At 35.4% G+C, this 16,813-nt stretch overlaps 1 protein-coding gene across 1 annotated transcript in view; it reads right to left on the reverse strand.

The window, feature by feature from the left end:
- The window catches only part of LOC120636383 (transient receptor potential cation channel subfamily A member 1), a 52,064-nt gene that overhangs the window by 17,070 nt on the left and 18,181 nt on the right, over positions 1–16,813 (reverse strand). Inside the window, exon 3 of the mRNA XM_039907836.1 lies at positions 2,004–2,160. Coding sequence (XP_039763770.1) covers positions 2,004–2,160 — 157 coding nt within the window. The remainder of the gene's footprint in view (positions 1–2,003; positions 2,161–16,813) is intronic.

Below are 16,813 nucleotides of genomic sequence, written 5' to 3' on the forward strand. Positions count from 1 at the left end.
ATACGTAGATGGTACGCCGGCTGTTCGGGTAGACGAATTACACTCTTCAATTTTTCAAACCGAGGCTGGCGTTAGGCAATGTTGTATTTTGTCTCCACTCCTGTTCAACGTCTACACCGAATACATAATGCGGATTGTTCTGGAAGACTGGGATAAAGGCATATCAAACCGAAGAGGATATAGAAATTCTGCTAGCACGTCTGGAAGTAACTAGTGCTGAATTCGGTCTTACCATCAACAGGGACAAAACCAAGATGATGATAGTAGATCGAGCAAACCAAAACAGGCTGGAAATCGAAAGCATTACTAACGGTGAGGTTGTGCAAACCTACATTTATCTTGGTTCAACTATATCTAATACTGGAGGATGTGACCTCGAAATTCGAAGACGGTGTGCGATAAACAAGGTCTGCAGTGGAGAAGCTTAATAAGATATGGAAAGATAAGAGAATAACCAAAACCACTAAGATTCTACTCATGAGGTGCCTTGTCTTTCCAATATTTTTATACGGAGCGGAGACCTGGACACTTAGACTACAAGACCGCCGAAAAATCGATGCCCTAGAGATGTGGTGCTGGAGACGCCTTTTAAAGATCCCTTGGACTGCATTGTGCATGGCACCAACAATTCCATTTTAAAAGAACTGAATATCAAAGAACGACTTTCGTCTACGGTGCAGTTACGCATATTCAAGTTTTTTGGCCACATCTCAAGGTATGAGGGGTCGATTGAACGATTGGTGGTGCAAGGACAGGTTGAAGGAAAAAGGGCAAGAGGGCGGTCACCTACTCGTTGGATAGATACGGTGAAATCGTTGACCCAGACAACTGTGGTGGAATGTTTTCGACATGCTGCCAACCGCCAAAAGTGGAGAAGACTCGCGCGGGAGCCGTGCAATCCAGTGATGCCTAGCGCCATGAAATTCATCTCAGCAGCCACGACCACTCTACCAAGAGTGCACGACTAAGAAGAAATAAGTATTTAGTACTTATAACACAAGCTACGCTTACTTTGGGCTAGATGCCGATGTGTGTATTGTCGTAGTATATTTATTATTATTATTATTGATGGCAACCAATATAGAGTTCTTAATATAGAGAAAAATAGTTATCAAGCAGAAGAAAAAAATTTCATAAAATAAGAAAACAAGCCTATCTTACTGCGGTGTGAGAAATATAATACCGGTGGTCATCATAAAAACTAAAACTTATAATTTTTCGTAGCTGTTATATGAGTTGAGTGAGTTCTGTTTCTCTTAAGGACAGCTATCGCGGAGGTCAGGCTATGCATTAGTAATGAGTTAACGTCTTACTTTTGTTGCCTTACACAGTTTTGCAATTACGAACAATCTGGCTAATCTTCAAACAAGTTCAAGAATTAAAAATGTTTTTGATAAGACGTTTCTGCATAGTATATTATATTAATGCTTCAATTCAAACTATCTTTAATTTAATTTAATTTATTACGAACACAGCGGCCAATAAACTTAGATTTCTATAATCATTGTAGAATTACGCAAAGTAGCGCCAGCTTCTATCCAATATTTTTTACTAACAAGCATGACGATTTTATGAAATGCGTAATCTTATTCTAATAACGCAGCAACGGATTGACACGGTTTTCTACATAAAGTCAGTTAAAGACCTAGTGTTAAATAAGCTATTTATTTTACACAAACAGTACAAGTAATAAAATTAACTCGGACAAACTTGCATACCTCTGACCTATTTTGAATAACATATTATATAATTTTACATAAAATTAAATAAATAGCTTTGCGTAAAGTCTTTGACTGTAACATCCGCGGCCGAATCCTCCCACCAGACCAGAGAAAATTCAATAATTTGAATTTTCAAATTTCCCAGAACCTCTGCAGCTTTTACCGCCGCTCCAGGAAGGTCGTCAAAGCGTCGAAAGGTTGGATGGAAGCGAATTCAAAAATTTGCCATTTGCGGTTTCATTTTCGTAAGCCTAAATATTTATACAAAAAAAGTGAACCTACCTCCTCCATAATTTTTAATGAAATGCAGTATGTTGGTGTTATTCCGCGCAGCCGCTTGGTGGGCCGCGGTTCGACCGCGTGCATCTTTCAGCGACAATCTCGATGAGTCCATAAGGTATAGCCGCATGAAGTCCTCCACATTTCCGCTTTCAGCTGCCTGAAATTTTATTATGAGTATAACACCCGGAATGGACCGATCACACTCATTGTCTATATGGAACGAAAAGACCTTTGATGCAATGCAAAATGTCCTCTGATTCCAAATATAAAATTGTCGCTGCGATTACTTCCATCGCTTAAAGCAGTATTATTTTAAAATTTTAGTTTTATAAAACATCTCTTGACGTCCTTAAATAAGGATTATAATTGTGAAAAACGGTTGTTAACAAGGGTGCTTTGAATGATGGAAGTAAGGCCCCAATTGCAAAAAACCGGCTTTATCCACACATTATGATATTTGTAGTACAGAACATTCACTAAGTTTGTAACCCCTATTTGATAGCCTTTTTTGGAATTTTTACAGACATCATCATCATTTTCAGCCACTTTTTGTTCCACAGCTCACCCTCCTTTGTCATGGCTAGAGATCGTTAAAATGTATTATCATAAGTTATGATGGATTTGATGATAACCAGGTGGTGCGATAACCTAGCTATCACAGGCACGAGGGTGAACCACGCAATTTACGTAAGGCCAGGCTGGCATTGGAAATTCAAATACAGGAAAACACAATAGCTGATTATTTTAGAGCCTACTGGTAATAGAAAAAGCAGAAAATTACAACAGGTATTTTTATGAATTTGTGACAAATGTGGCTTTGCCCAACTGTGCGACGTCAATAGGCTGAGGGTGATGAAGTTAAAAGGTAAAGAAATTCAAATCTATTAATAAAAAAAAAATGGATTTAGTTGTTATTAAAACAAGTGACATATTTAAAATGTAATAATGTAATAATATGTAATTTCAAAACGAACTTTTAGTAGCTAATAAAAAAAATATCAAGATAAAGCAGAATATGTTATCTTAAAACAATATTGTTATACATGTAACAACAAAAAAAAATCATAAAATATACGAGTAATAGTTGAACAACTTAATCAGATCAGACCCTAGAACCAGATTTTTCTTTTCTTTCAAGAAGTATCAAACGAGCCAAAATTCGACTGGATTGCGTCGTTTCAGAACAAAGTTATCATAGCCGCCTTCCGACTCCATCATTGCATTGTCTCCGATGTCAAGTGAATACAAAATTTCAGCTCAATCTGAAACTGGGAAGTTGGTCAAATTTTGATGGTACTATGATCAACGGCCATCACTTCCATTTTCACATCACACTATTGCTAGATACATAAGCACATCTTATAACGCTATAACAATTTATTCACATCAAGCGGGCTTCTGGTGTGACATCGCCAAGAACTTTCATCCAAAACCCCAAGGTGCTGAATTTCGGGATATGAAGTATCCGATGACAACTTTAAGTGTGAACTCAAACTGCCACAACTTAAAGTCATGTTTAATTTTAATTCAGATAAACAGAAAAAAATGATGAAAACTTACCATTAATTCAGCATGCCTTCTAAATAATGTTATAAAACATCTTCAATGTAAAGAATTTGATCGGTTACAGTTTTATTATAATATATTATATTGTACTCTTTAAGCAATGCCGCTTATCCAAAACATAGTTTGTAAGAAATAATAAATTCAATGTTAAAAATAAACATGACAACGTTGGAACAGTTATGCAGTAATTTGTTTTTTTTTTTCTATTTCGACGTTATGACGTGGTTATTTGTAGGGCTAAAAGTATTTTAAGTTAAGAGCCGAGTCACTGCAAACTAAAAATGTATTTAGGAATTTTGTAGAGACCATTAGTGTACAAGCAGGGGCCACAAAAAAGTAAATAAGCGTCAGATTTAGATTTGTTTTTTGCAGATGTAGAAAAAGTTAGTTGATGTTGTTCATCACATTTATGTCACAAAATATCATATGAATATTTTCGCAAGCAAAATCTTTGCCGTTCTTTAATTAGCAGACTCGATACCTATATACGTATCCTTTATAGACTCACCGATATGAGGACACCGAAATTCAAGTAAAAATAGCGAATTATGATTCTTTCTTTCTGACGACACTACACCGATATATTTGCCACCGCGGTACTTCGTCCGATTCTTCGCTTCGCTCGTCTCATTCGCTGTCTATATCAGTGCGTGTGTGCTGTTCTTATTGCGACTCAATATTTCTTTTTCCCATATAAGTTAGCCGTTGACTGCAATTTCATTGGTAAGTAAAATATGCATGATGCAGTCTCAGAGGCAGGCGAACCTGTTAGGGGTAAGACAGTCATAATAACCCGTACCCCTAATCGGTTTCTACGGGTCATCGAAACAAAATGCCTAATCGCTTAGCAGCACGACTTTGTCTTTGGTAACAAGCTGGGACTCGTCCTGGACAGCCGATGGGACTTTAGGCAGCATTTTAGTAGGTTGGCCCCAAAATTGAAGGGGGCTGCGGGTGCGCTTTCTCGTCTGTTGCCCAATCTTGGTCCCAATAACTCATGTCGTAGGCTCCACAGGGAGTCGTGCGCTTAATGGCTCTATATGGAGTTCCGTCAGATCGTAATAGCGGAATGGAAGGGACGCCTGGAAAATCCTATCGCAGGGCATTCCACGGTAGCGGCGATAAGGCCCGTTATGGAGGATTGGCTAGGACGCCACCGTGGTGCCCTATCATTCCGGCTGACGCAGATACTAACCGGACATGGTTGATTTGGTAAGTATTTGTGTCGCATAGGTCGGGAGCAATCGCCCGGTTGCCACCATTGCGATGACTGCCTCGAGGACATGGCGCAGCACACCTTGGAGGTGTGTCTAGCTTGGGCAGAGCAGCGCCGTGCCCTCGAAGATACGGCAGCAGGTGACCTTTCGCTTCCAACTATATTTCAAACTATAGTACGAAGTGAGTCAGCGTGGAATACTGCTGCCTGTTTTTGCGAGAAGTTGATGTCCGCAAAGGAGGCGGCGGAGCGAGACAGAGAAAGAACATCAACACTCCCCTCTCTCAGGAGACGAACCGGGTGTCGGAGGGCAAGAAATGACCTCCGGCCTCCACGAGTTGTAGGCCCGCGGGTGTTGAATTAAAGGGGAAGTTTTTCACCCAACTAATGACAGGCCTAAGAAGGTGGCGTGCCGTGTAGCGCACGACTCTCTGAAGGATTTGGCAGCGATCAGGCCATTGACGATGGGACCCGCCATGCATTGGGGGGTCAAAACTTTGAGTGGTATGCTTCAGGCATTTTCTCTGTATAATAAAAAAAAGGGTAGTAACAAGCTACGGCTAGAGAAAATATAGAAATTAGAAAATTTCTTAATTGCTCCTGCCGACTCGATGTCAGGATTTCCACTTTTAAGACCACAGCACTCCTACTTCTGCGTACGGAGATCGTAAAAAAAAAGGTGCATATATAGACCTGTACATAACTTTTTATCTTCCACAATAAGTAACTGTACTGCAGTTTACAAAATAATTGATCTCGCATGTGTAGCGTTTGTGAATGAAGCATTAAAGTTCACTTTTATTGCCACTGTTGTCGGTGTCGTGTCGTTGAATTAAAACGCTACAAGGAAATATCGGTGTAGGCTACAATATCGGTATCGTATCCGCAAATGTAAAAATGCTTATAATATTTTCGACATGTAGGAAGCTTTTAACGCTTATTCATAGATACGGGACAACCATTAGTACAGAGGTACCTAATGGTTCGTCAAGATAAGAGAAAAATTGTTACATCATGAATAAAATCAATGAAACCGCTCCATAGTATAAAGTCAACCCATCATGACTGTGTGATTAAAAGCACTAATCAGGAAACAGACAACCAATAGATAGTTTTTCGCACTTATGTAGAACTGGAATCGCGGCCCTGCACCGGTAAGCACAACACTTGTCAACCTACAACGAGGTGGGCAGGATATCATGCTCATCTCTGGCAGCCGCTGAAAGACAGCGGCCCATGAATCATGGGTTATGGAAATCCCTACAAAATACGAATGTCTAGCTGCGCTTGAGGTTGTGATGATGATGAGGTTAAATATTCCAGGTTTTACCAATGTGCATAGTAACTGAAACACTTCATACCATACTTGACATACCAATGTAAAGATCAGAAGCGAAAAAGTAATTCTTCAGTTTGATCAAGCCCATCTAAGCCGTCGTCTGTATTAAGGTTGTCTTATATGAGAATATGCAACAAAGCTCAGTTGTACAGATTATCCTTAATATCAACAAATTTGTTATTTCATTATAGATATAATGTGACATTATCTTTATAAAAATATCATTTAATTGGAAACTGTGTACCGTCAAGAATATTCCCGTCTGTTTCAACTTCTGTAATTTGTAAACGTTTATCGTTTTGTATAAAGCTAAGAAGCGTTCAACTGAAGAATGTAAGGATTCTCCGTATAAAATAATAAATTTTCAGAAAAAAGTTAAGTTTTTAAGCTTGGCCTTTTTACATCTTATATTTTGAGTGAAAACTTTAAAAATTTAATTTAATTTGAAAAGCACATTGAAAATACTGCTTCCATGATATAATTACATTAAATCATTCATATTAATTAATTAATATGATAAATTGTCTCATAATTATTCTTTAACATACGAGTATAAACCATAATAACAGTACTAGAAATCTTTATTTCTATAATAATTACAATAACTTGGTAATCGCACAGCAACTATCACATAAGAATAGTCTAGAAGCTAATAGGATAATAAAAGATATTATATTAGAACATAGAGGTATATTAAGGAAATATCAATAGACTATTATTGGAAATACCCTTAATTAAACCTAACGCTAGCAGGTCTAATTTATAAAAAGAAATTAATAAGTGTAACAATCGAAGATAATAATCAATCTTATCCAAAATCTTCAGAAAACGGATTGCATTTAATAGTGCTATTAATTAATTAATTTATTTATATTCTTTAGTTAAATAAATAAATAAATATACTACAACAATACACACATCGCTAACTAGTCCCAAAGTAAGCGTAGCTTGTGTTATGGGTACTTAGATGACTGATGAATAATTTTCTGATTATTTACATAAATAATAAACACACAGACACTGAAAAACATTCGTGTTCATCACACAAACATTTTCCGGTTGTAGGAATCGAACCCACGGCCTTCGAATCAGAAAGCAGTGTCTCTGCGCACTACGCCAATCGACCGTCAAAGTTTTATACCACATCAAGTTCAGAAAAACAAAAAAAAGAACGGTACACAAGTACGTAGTAGGATGAAAAAGCTGGTATTATAGCGATCTCCGCCAGGCAACCTAAGAATTAGGAAAACTAAAAAGAAAAACTGAAAAGCGGGGCACACTGTTTAACACATACATACGAATAACTTCATACTAAAACATAAACCAGACTACACACATACAAAATACTATTGATAAATATAAAAAATAAATACACTAATATATACTTTAGCATATCGTAAATACGTAATATCGTAATATGAGTTAGAGTAGATAAATAATAGTGCTAAGCTTATCGACAGGAAAGGTTAGGTAAAGGATGGCACTACTAAATTGAGTCTGTGATCTGGATATTTTGTATACGATTGTTATTATTATTATCGGGCGTTAAAGAAATGCAATCGTTTTGAGGAAGTGTTGTAACAGGAGCGCTTATATTTATTTTTTTGTGATGGAGAGCTAAGTTAAGTTAATATCATATAATACTTACTTTCATCACATCAACAATAGGATAGGAAACGTTTAAGAAGTCTACACAGTACCACAATCCTTGCGTCATCCAGCATCTTTTATTACGAGTGATTTCCTTCATTTTGTGCGTCAACAAAAAAACAGTTAAAATAATGTGAATGTATTAATTAGAAGTCACTTCGGAGAACAAAAACTTTTAAGGGACATTCAATGGAAGTGGAACACATAGTCTTTATAATCGTTTCACTTATCATCACATATTATAATAAAACAACCCTGTTCTGGTATGAATTACACGAAAGTGTTCATGGGCGGACTGAATGCAACTGATAGCTCGCAGCCTCCTTCAGCCTTTATATAGAGGTTCTCTTTAACTAATAATGTTTCCAATTAGTAAAATCTTTTAAAAATATAAAATACTAAGCATCAAACATCCCACGTTCATTCCGAAGTAGCGTCGTCGGACGACCTAATCGAACAAATGCCTCAAAGGGACGGAGTGCTATATTTAGCACGCATTCCCGTTATATTCAATGTGGAAAATAGTTTGTAAATTATTTCATGAACTGAAATATAATGAATGATACATTTCGCTGTTTTATGAAAAAAAGATATCCTTTCAAGCAATCTCAGATTATGAAGATCCCTCAGTATTATACAATCCATGGAGAATAAATTGCCAGGGGTTTGTACGATGCTTTCCATCCATCTTATTTAAATAAATTAATTGCCGTACGTGTTTTTGAAATAAACTTAAAAATGGCTGCACTGATTTGAATATTTTTTGTTTTGTCTAAATCCTATATCGAGGCTACAAATTTAAGAAAATTGAAAGGAAATGCCGAGACATATAATTTGAATAACTTTTATCTTCACTCAGAACAGAATGGCTTAAAGTCAACGGATACGGTTGCTAAACTTATGTAACGATAAATTAAAAACCCCCGACAGAAAATAAATTATTGTAATTCACCATTTTCAGATGGTGGCCACCTTGGATTTGAAATTCATCATAGCATTCTATTAGTCAAGCCCTTTCATTTGATACCAATATTGAGGGTATTGTAAAAAATTATTATTTTAATTTAATCGTATTTCGGCATGTTGTGGTGGCTGCCACTGAAACACTCACACACACGCACATACACGTCCAACTTATAACACCTGTTATGTTTATGATGCCTGGAAACGTTCGCAGAATCGTCATTGGTTTGGTCAAATCAAAGCATTTGATTGTGTTCAACGTAATACCCTGTTACTTAAACTAAGCCACTATGGCATCAATACTGTGAGACTTTATTTGTTTGCCACCTATCTCAGTAATAGAACCGAAAGATATAATGCTTAAAAGACATTAAGTCGCAGGGTTCAACTATCTTAATGGATGAATCACTTTTGTTTTAGGTGTGAATAGATAATCTATTTGCCTACCACTGCCGTGGTGGCAGTGGCACTTGTGATGACAACATGGAAATAAGTGACATGCCGTGATCTACAAGTGCTTGGTTTTTGGACTTCTTAGCGCCTGTAGTGGGGTTGTTTAAATTTTTATCCAACTTGAAAAAATGAAGAGGAGGAGTTCTTAACTCGATTGTTTTTTTTTTTGGTGAAGATCGAGGGAAAGAAATAAAGAAAAGTCGACTTTTAATAAGTTATACAACAGATAACATACCAAAAGTTATCATCATTAGGCGTTAGGAGTCCTCGGCCGTGGCTAGTTAACACCTAACCGACAAATACATGCCCCTAAGCAATTCAGGGTTTTGGTACGATGTCACGTAGACACTTATTAGAGGTACAGGTTAAATGTAACTGACATACCCCTAAAAGCTTAGCCCGTTACTATCTACACATAATTAAAGGACACACCATAAAAAAACAAATACTGCTAACTGTAATTGTTTGATACGAGTGAGAAAACGGAGGAGAAATGTTATTTAATTGTGAAATATACAAATTATCCTCCAAATATGTCAGCACGATGAAGTGGTGGACGTCTTGTCTTACATTTGCAAACCTAGACAAGCTAACCTTTAAGGTTTGATTGATAATCTAATTTTATCACATCAAAAACATACGGGCAAGATTACTTGTTTACTTTTTTAACAACATAAACATAGATTAACGCAAGTTCTAGGAGGGATCGAAGAAGAAAAGTGCAAATGCTTTTTGATCTTTGTCTTGAATCAAAGTCGGGACCAAGCACGACACTTTATCTACGAGAGTCAAAACCTATACTAGACGAATTCTTGAGACATATATAGAGAGAATAGAATAATACTATAATACCTTCAGAGATAATCTATAGCCGATAGATTCCCACTGTCATTTTACATAGTCGGTATTTAATTGTTACCGACTCTGTAAAATGTCTTTAGAATTATCCTCTCCCCTATTATTGATATTATATAAATACCTTAAAACTTTAAATTCTTTACAGTAATGTAATCATTTTTGAAGGTTGTGGCAACCTTAACGACACGTGTGTGCTACGTGTCGTTATTTACGTACTCTTCGCTTTAAAGATCTTTGTAAAAGACGTCGCTAGTTTGAGTATTTCCAATATGTATCGCCCCAGGTAGAGCATTGTAAGCTATTCCTACAATCAATGTAGGTAGGCTTATTTTATGCTACCGGACCCTTCTTATCAACCTCTGGGGTAATGGTATGCGCCGCGGTCAAATAAATGGAAGCTCCCAGATTCGATCTCATTTGTATTGCATTTTGTCTGTTTTCTTCTCTCTCTTAGTTTTAAATATTAGCTTTGCAAGTATATGTAAGCACCTAAGAACTCGTTCCTCATAGTAGGTATCTCATAGGTAGTAATTTTTAAGTGACGAATATTAATTAGTAGCTACACGAATAATAACTAAACTGAATATACAATAATTCCAGTTGATTTTTTTACTGTTTATTTTACTTGTCGGGGTAAGAGGAAATAATCAATTAAATTACTCGTACTGCTATTAGTTTAAATGTCATAATTATAGAAGATTAATATTTTTCTTGAAAAAAATAACGTGACCCAAGATTTTTCACATCTCATGCTCTTCAAATCCTTAACGCTAATTGTAAGCGGACTAAAACTAATTTTATACACTTGTGCATACAATTCAAATTTATAATTGACTTTCGGACTCTGGGTGCTAGTCTTTTTGTGCATAAGGCGTAATATTTTTGTGAGGAGTTTTGTTCGATGCAAAGACATAAAGACTACTTGGTTTGTTACTTTTATAACTTTTTTTTTTTTTAGTTGTGATCGTTCACAGTTCGTGATATTTTGATGGTTATATGAAACATAAAAAATGCAAATTTTTTTTTCTACCTTTCTAGGGAGGAGACCTTCATAATATATACTAAAACTGCCTGTACTACATTTAATATAAAAAAAAAAAAATTAATCAGGGGACGCTTAAATAGGGGAAGGAGCGATGTACAATACAAAAAGTTTTTTTTACATAGTTTTCTGTATGTCTGTCTGACGGTCTGTCAGTCTGTTAGTGGGTTAGCACATTAGCGGAAACGAGTAAACGGATTTAAGTGCAATTTAGTATACTTATAGTAATACTTTAGGTTAACATTTACATCATTTTTATCCAAAAGAAAAATATGATTCCTGCGGAATAAGGGATGAAAGATTAAGATGATTTTTTTACCATACGAGTAAGTCTTATGACAGACTTACTCGTATGGTAAAAAATCATCTTCAACTGATTTTAACAAATATTTTTTTTATTAGAAAGCTTGTACCATCAGTGTAGCCCTGTCCAAATTTGGTGAATGTGAGCTAGTTTTATAAAAATAACTTAGGGCCTGCGATTAATCTTAATATATATAAATCTCCTGTCACGATGTTTGTCCGCGATGGACTCCTAAACTACTAAACCGATTTTAAATTAAATTGGCACACCGTAAGCAGTCTGGTCCAACTTAAGAGATAGGATAGCTTAGATCTTTAATTATAGTCGCAATTTTATTTTTAAAAGCAAAATCAAACGCAGACGAAGTCGCGGGCAACAGCTAGTTAATTATATTATACAATTATGGCTCTAACGTCTTATACAAAAATTGATAACTGATAACTGGTTCTAATTTTTAGGCTAGAGCGCTAACCGCTAAAAGACGCTGTAGTATGTACCTTCTGCGCCTTTTGGCGGTGTCCGTTGTGGTTTTGAGAGCGAGCTCCCGGGCTAGACACCCGGCAGATAAGACTTAGAAATTGTAATTTCAGAATTTTCTCGGTTTTCGTTTCACTTTCGTGGCTAGTTACCACCCCATACCGTCAAAGACTTGCCGCCGAAAAATTTTGTGTTCTGGTATGGCGACGCGTAGAAACCGATTATGGGTTATGGACTGCGTAAAAAAAACAAAAAGACCATACTGCAAATTTATAGTTTTGCGTAATTTTAAGATTTCTTTCGAGAATATGTTGCTCGACATTGTACCCGCTGTTAATAACCATTTAATTTAAAATAATATATGGTGATAAATAACATATATTTTTTTAATGTAGGTCTAGATTTAGTTTAGTATTTGTACTTGTACCTTATTTGGGAAACAACATCATTGCACATTGTTGGAAAATTCGTAGGACGAAGCAATGTAATAATATGATCTGGCGCTTCTTTCATTCCGCTCACAACAGTTCGTTCAATTTCGGCTTCAGCCAAAATTAGTTAGCCGAAGCCGAAAAGAAGCACGGGTTTTTATAGGCGAAGGTGGCCTTAGCTAAAGCCAAGGGTTCGGTCGGACACAACAGAGGCAACATTATTTATGTTGTTGAATCTAAATTAATTTTATTTTCATTTACGAGTATTTTTTGTAGAAAAACGAACACCATCCGTATAGTGAAGGTTAACAAGAGCCGGAGAAAGATAACAATTACTACTCGTAGTAGTTAATAAAAAACGATAATATAACAATTCGTGCATTAATGAACGTGGCATAACGTTGAAATCGTCAGCACACAGTGTTTTGTCACACTTAAACTGACATAACCTTCCAAATGACAGAGATTAAAAAACTAGGCGTAACTATGCCAAAGTTCATATTGCCACGATTATTAATAATGCCCTTGAGCATATATATAGGTCACATAAGGATTCTCTAATCTACGTATGTTGGTTTAACTTTACTGAGAAATAAAAAGCTTAGTTGATATTTATTAAAATTGTTCGATTCTTAGTTCAATCCTTTGTTTTGAGAATTGTATACGTTGCCTTTTTTATTTACTCAAAGCTTATTACTGCTTAGTTTGTGCGAGTTGAAACAACTTCAAAGTTTATGCTTTGTAAATTGATCCTTTTAAAAATAAAATGTACGGTAATTACTTGCGCCATTGCGACTGATGAATACGAATTTTAAAACTACAGATGTTTTTAGATTTACACACAAACAGTCAACGTATGTCTGTACTCTCGTTTATGTACGTTTAATTAATAAATATTTTCTGGATATTAAGGATGTCTGATGAATAGAAAATGTTGGGGTCCAAAATTATGCTACTATTTGGCTTACAAAATAGTTAGGTTAGGAGGACTACCCACGGTTCAATGGACCTGTAGATATTTAATGATGTAAATAACAAACTTAGTTTTCAGTTAGTACTTAGAAATGTATTAATATAAAAAAATAATAGGTAAGTATTTATTTATCAAATGAGTTTTGCTGTCCATGCGATTCGAAGAAGGTACTTACCTTTAAAAGGACAGACACGAGAATGACTCTTTATACGTCAGTCAGTTAGCATACATAATTTTTAACAATGCAACAATTAAAAGTAAAACCCACATTCCAAGTCGTGATCATCTTAAATACCTATCTGTTAAAGGTATATTTCTGATAATTCCAACTATATACATGTTATATTTTAATAAATAACACAGTATAGGTATATATTATGTTTATAAATCTAAATTATATAAATTTAGCCATTTGTACAGATCATATACGAATTCGTAAAACTTATGGAGAGAAAAGGGCCACGAAAGTTTTCATATTATAAAACTAAAGAAACTAACCTCATTCAATTTGGTCGCTGAGATAGTGGGGAACGTGTTTGCTCTCCGAAACAGGAACATTCTTCAATGAGCCCATAAAAACATAACCCTAACACTCTAATGTCCACCCGTGCTCTGCGATATAGATGTGATAAAAGTGCGGTGAACAGTTTAAGTGTTCTTATCGCGCAATCATAAAACATTAATGGGTATTGTATATAATTTTATGTATAAATACTTAAGGACCATATGAGGACTTGAGAATCATATTATATATAAATGTACATCAGGAAGTTTCAGCAATACTTATGTATAACATTCATTGACCGATATATCCCCCAACACTTCCTTCCTATTTTTAGCAAAAGATTTTGGGTTAGTTGAAAGGACGGAAAGCAAGAAAGGCTACTTTTCATCCAAGACAAACACACAGCTTCCACGGTATCAGTTAAACACCGTTATAAACGCGGACGGAGAACGCGGGCAATAGTAATATTATAAATTTAAAGGTATATTTGTTTGTATATACTTACTTCACGCCCTAACTGAGCAGAAATTTGATATATGTACGGCGCAGAGTTAGTTGAAAGGACAGAAAGTCCTAAAAAAAAACATCAAATTCCTAAAAGGGGCTTACAAGAACATTCGTAGTCTTCCTTCCGTCTCGTCCTAAAAAAGCGACCAAACTGCGCGGGGCGCAGCTAGTCATATTATTGTTGCGTTTTGTGCAAGAATTAGCAAATAAAAAGTATGAGAATGGCTAAACTCATGCCGATGCCTGTTTTTAAGCAAAAATATTGGAAGCCTATCTATTGACATAACGTCATAATGTTTCACGTAAAAAGTTGTCGCAACCTCACACTTCTCTTTTTTATACTGGATAGAGTTGCGCTTGTGAACTATCATGCCTCACTCTTGACTTCGCATACGATCCCACACTGGATCATTGTGGTGGCTTTACACTCTTCAACCTTCTCAACTATGAGAGAAGAGGCCTGTACCCAGCAGAGGGACTTTAGTAGGGTATGATTATGATGATGATGCTTACACAAGGCGTGTAGCTTTTGGTACGTAATTCAATTATACAATATAGAGAATGTTCTTTTCGTAATATAATAAGTATGTTCGGATTTATACAAGTACCTGCTATCGTTAAAAACTTTTGTAAGATAAAATGACGATAATAATAGGTATTATTGATTGAAGCAAACACTTAGTTAGAAAACTGATATGACTATCATTGAGTATACACACATTAGTTGCACTAATGATAAAAAGCTGTAAATCTAGCTTTTTATGGATGAAATGGATTGTAACACAATGCTTTTCTTTTTGCACAATTAATAAATTATGATTTAAGAATACGCCGCACACACTTCCAACTTCCACTTTGAACTATGTGAGATTTGCATCTACCATTTGACGCGCGTGTTGGAATGGAATGTTAAAAAGTACCTACTCGTATAAGGAATGTTATCTGGTTTTTTAATTTAAACAATAAAAGGTATATTATAATTTTTTTGAGGCGGTCGCATACTGGTATTCACAATAATTATCTATATAATTAGGTACCCGTCACGCGATTCGAGGCATTGTACGTGGGTAATTATTGAAAAGCGTTGTGTTTTAGCACTTCGCTACTATGTAGTTCTTACAATAAATACACTACAGGAAATAATTAATGAGATTTCGCAATTCATGTGGGCGTAGTAGGGAGTCCAAGTATTGGAAGCATCCGGCACCGCTTTCATCTCGGAAGATAGAAAACTGAAGTTAAATTTCAAAATTGTAAATGTTGGAAAAGAGCAACTGCTATGTTTCTTGTCGACATCTTCTCGGTGGAGGGTATCTTCCAAATAGTTAGTAGAGTACCAAAAATTTGGAAAATCCAAAAGTGCACGTAATCTCATTTTTTTCACAATAAAATTGAAATTTTTTTAACTGAAACTTTCAATGCTCATTACAATTTTTTTTTCATATTAATTACTATTCATTTTTTGTAAACAAGACACGGGAATGTCATAATGATTGCACATTGAAAGTTAAATTAATATTAGCTAGAATAATTACATGGAAATTTAACGACAGTGAATTGAACGCTCATATTAACTAAGAAATTATGTCGTGTGTTACTTTAGATAATTAAAAAAAAAATATTCCGATACGATCATTTTTTCGACCAATTTCGATGCCACATACACCCGTCCATACACGGACGTCCAGAAAAGATTATGTTTAATGTTATTATTTACTATGTTAAACAAAAAAATTGTTATTGAAATGTATTTTATGTGCCTGACAAATTATTTGACTTGATATTAGTGTACTCAAATTAACCTGTAAGTGCAATATAAATAACAAAAAATCAATTTCAGTTTCGAGAAAACTGCTTTTTTTGAAATGTCGAGAGTAGAGCACAACCTCAACGCTTCGCTTATGAGGCGTGCAATTAAACAGACACACTACAGACAGACAAACTTAGCGTTTCTAAATTGTTTATAGAGTAACAAAAAGGAGATGCATTGTATAACAAAAATCAAAATATTTGAATTCATTTTTTCAATGAATCTTTAATTAATTTACTACGTGAAATAAATGAATTTATAAATGTTGGTTATTATTACACCATGAATCTACGTCATTAGTTACATCCCAGTTGCCTTTAACAACACTTAAGGTGACCAGGCGTGACCTTGACTTGCTCCATCGTACCATTGGTGGGAGTCACAACTTTACTTGTTAGAAGTGTCACCTAAGGTGACATCCTACAGTGATTTATTGACAAAACTGAATAGAAATAACCGGGATCATTTATATCTCTACTTTATATATTGGCATGCACAAGCAATCAGAAAAGTTTAAAATCAAGTTATGTTTGATGTAGTTATGCTCCATATTTTTTCCATTTATCTACATTACGAAATGGTGCAGTAAAGCAGCCACTTTTGATTATAACGAGTGTAAAAGCCAATAATACCTATTCTCGATTTATAATTATATCTATAATAAAAATATTACGAGTTTTATACGAATTCACAAAGAGTTGGACGGAATTAGTTAA

The sequence above is a fragment of the Pararge aegeria genome, chromosome Z (genome assembly GCF_905163445.1).
Source record: "Pararge aegeria chromosome Z, ilParAegt1.1, whole genome shotgun sequence".
Lineage (NCBI taxonomy): Eukaryota > Metazoa > Arthropoda > Insecta > Lepidoptera > Nymphalidae > Pararge > Pararge aegeria.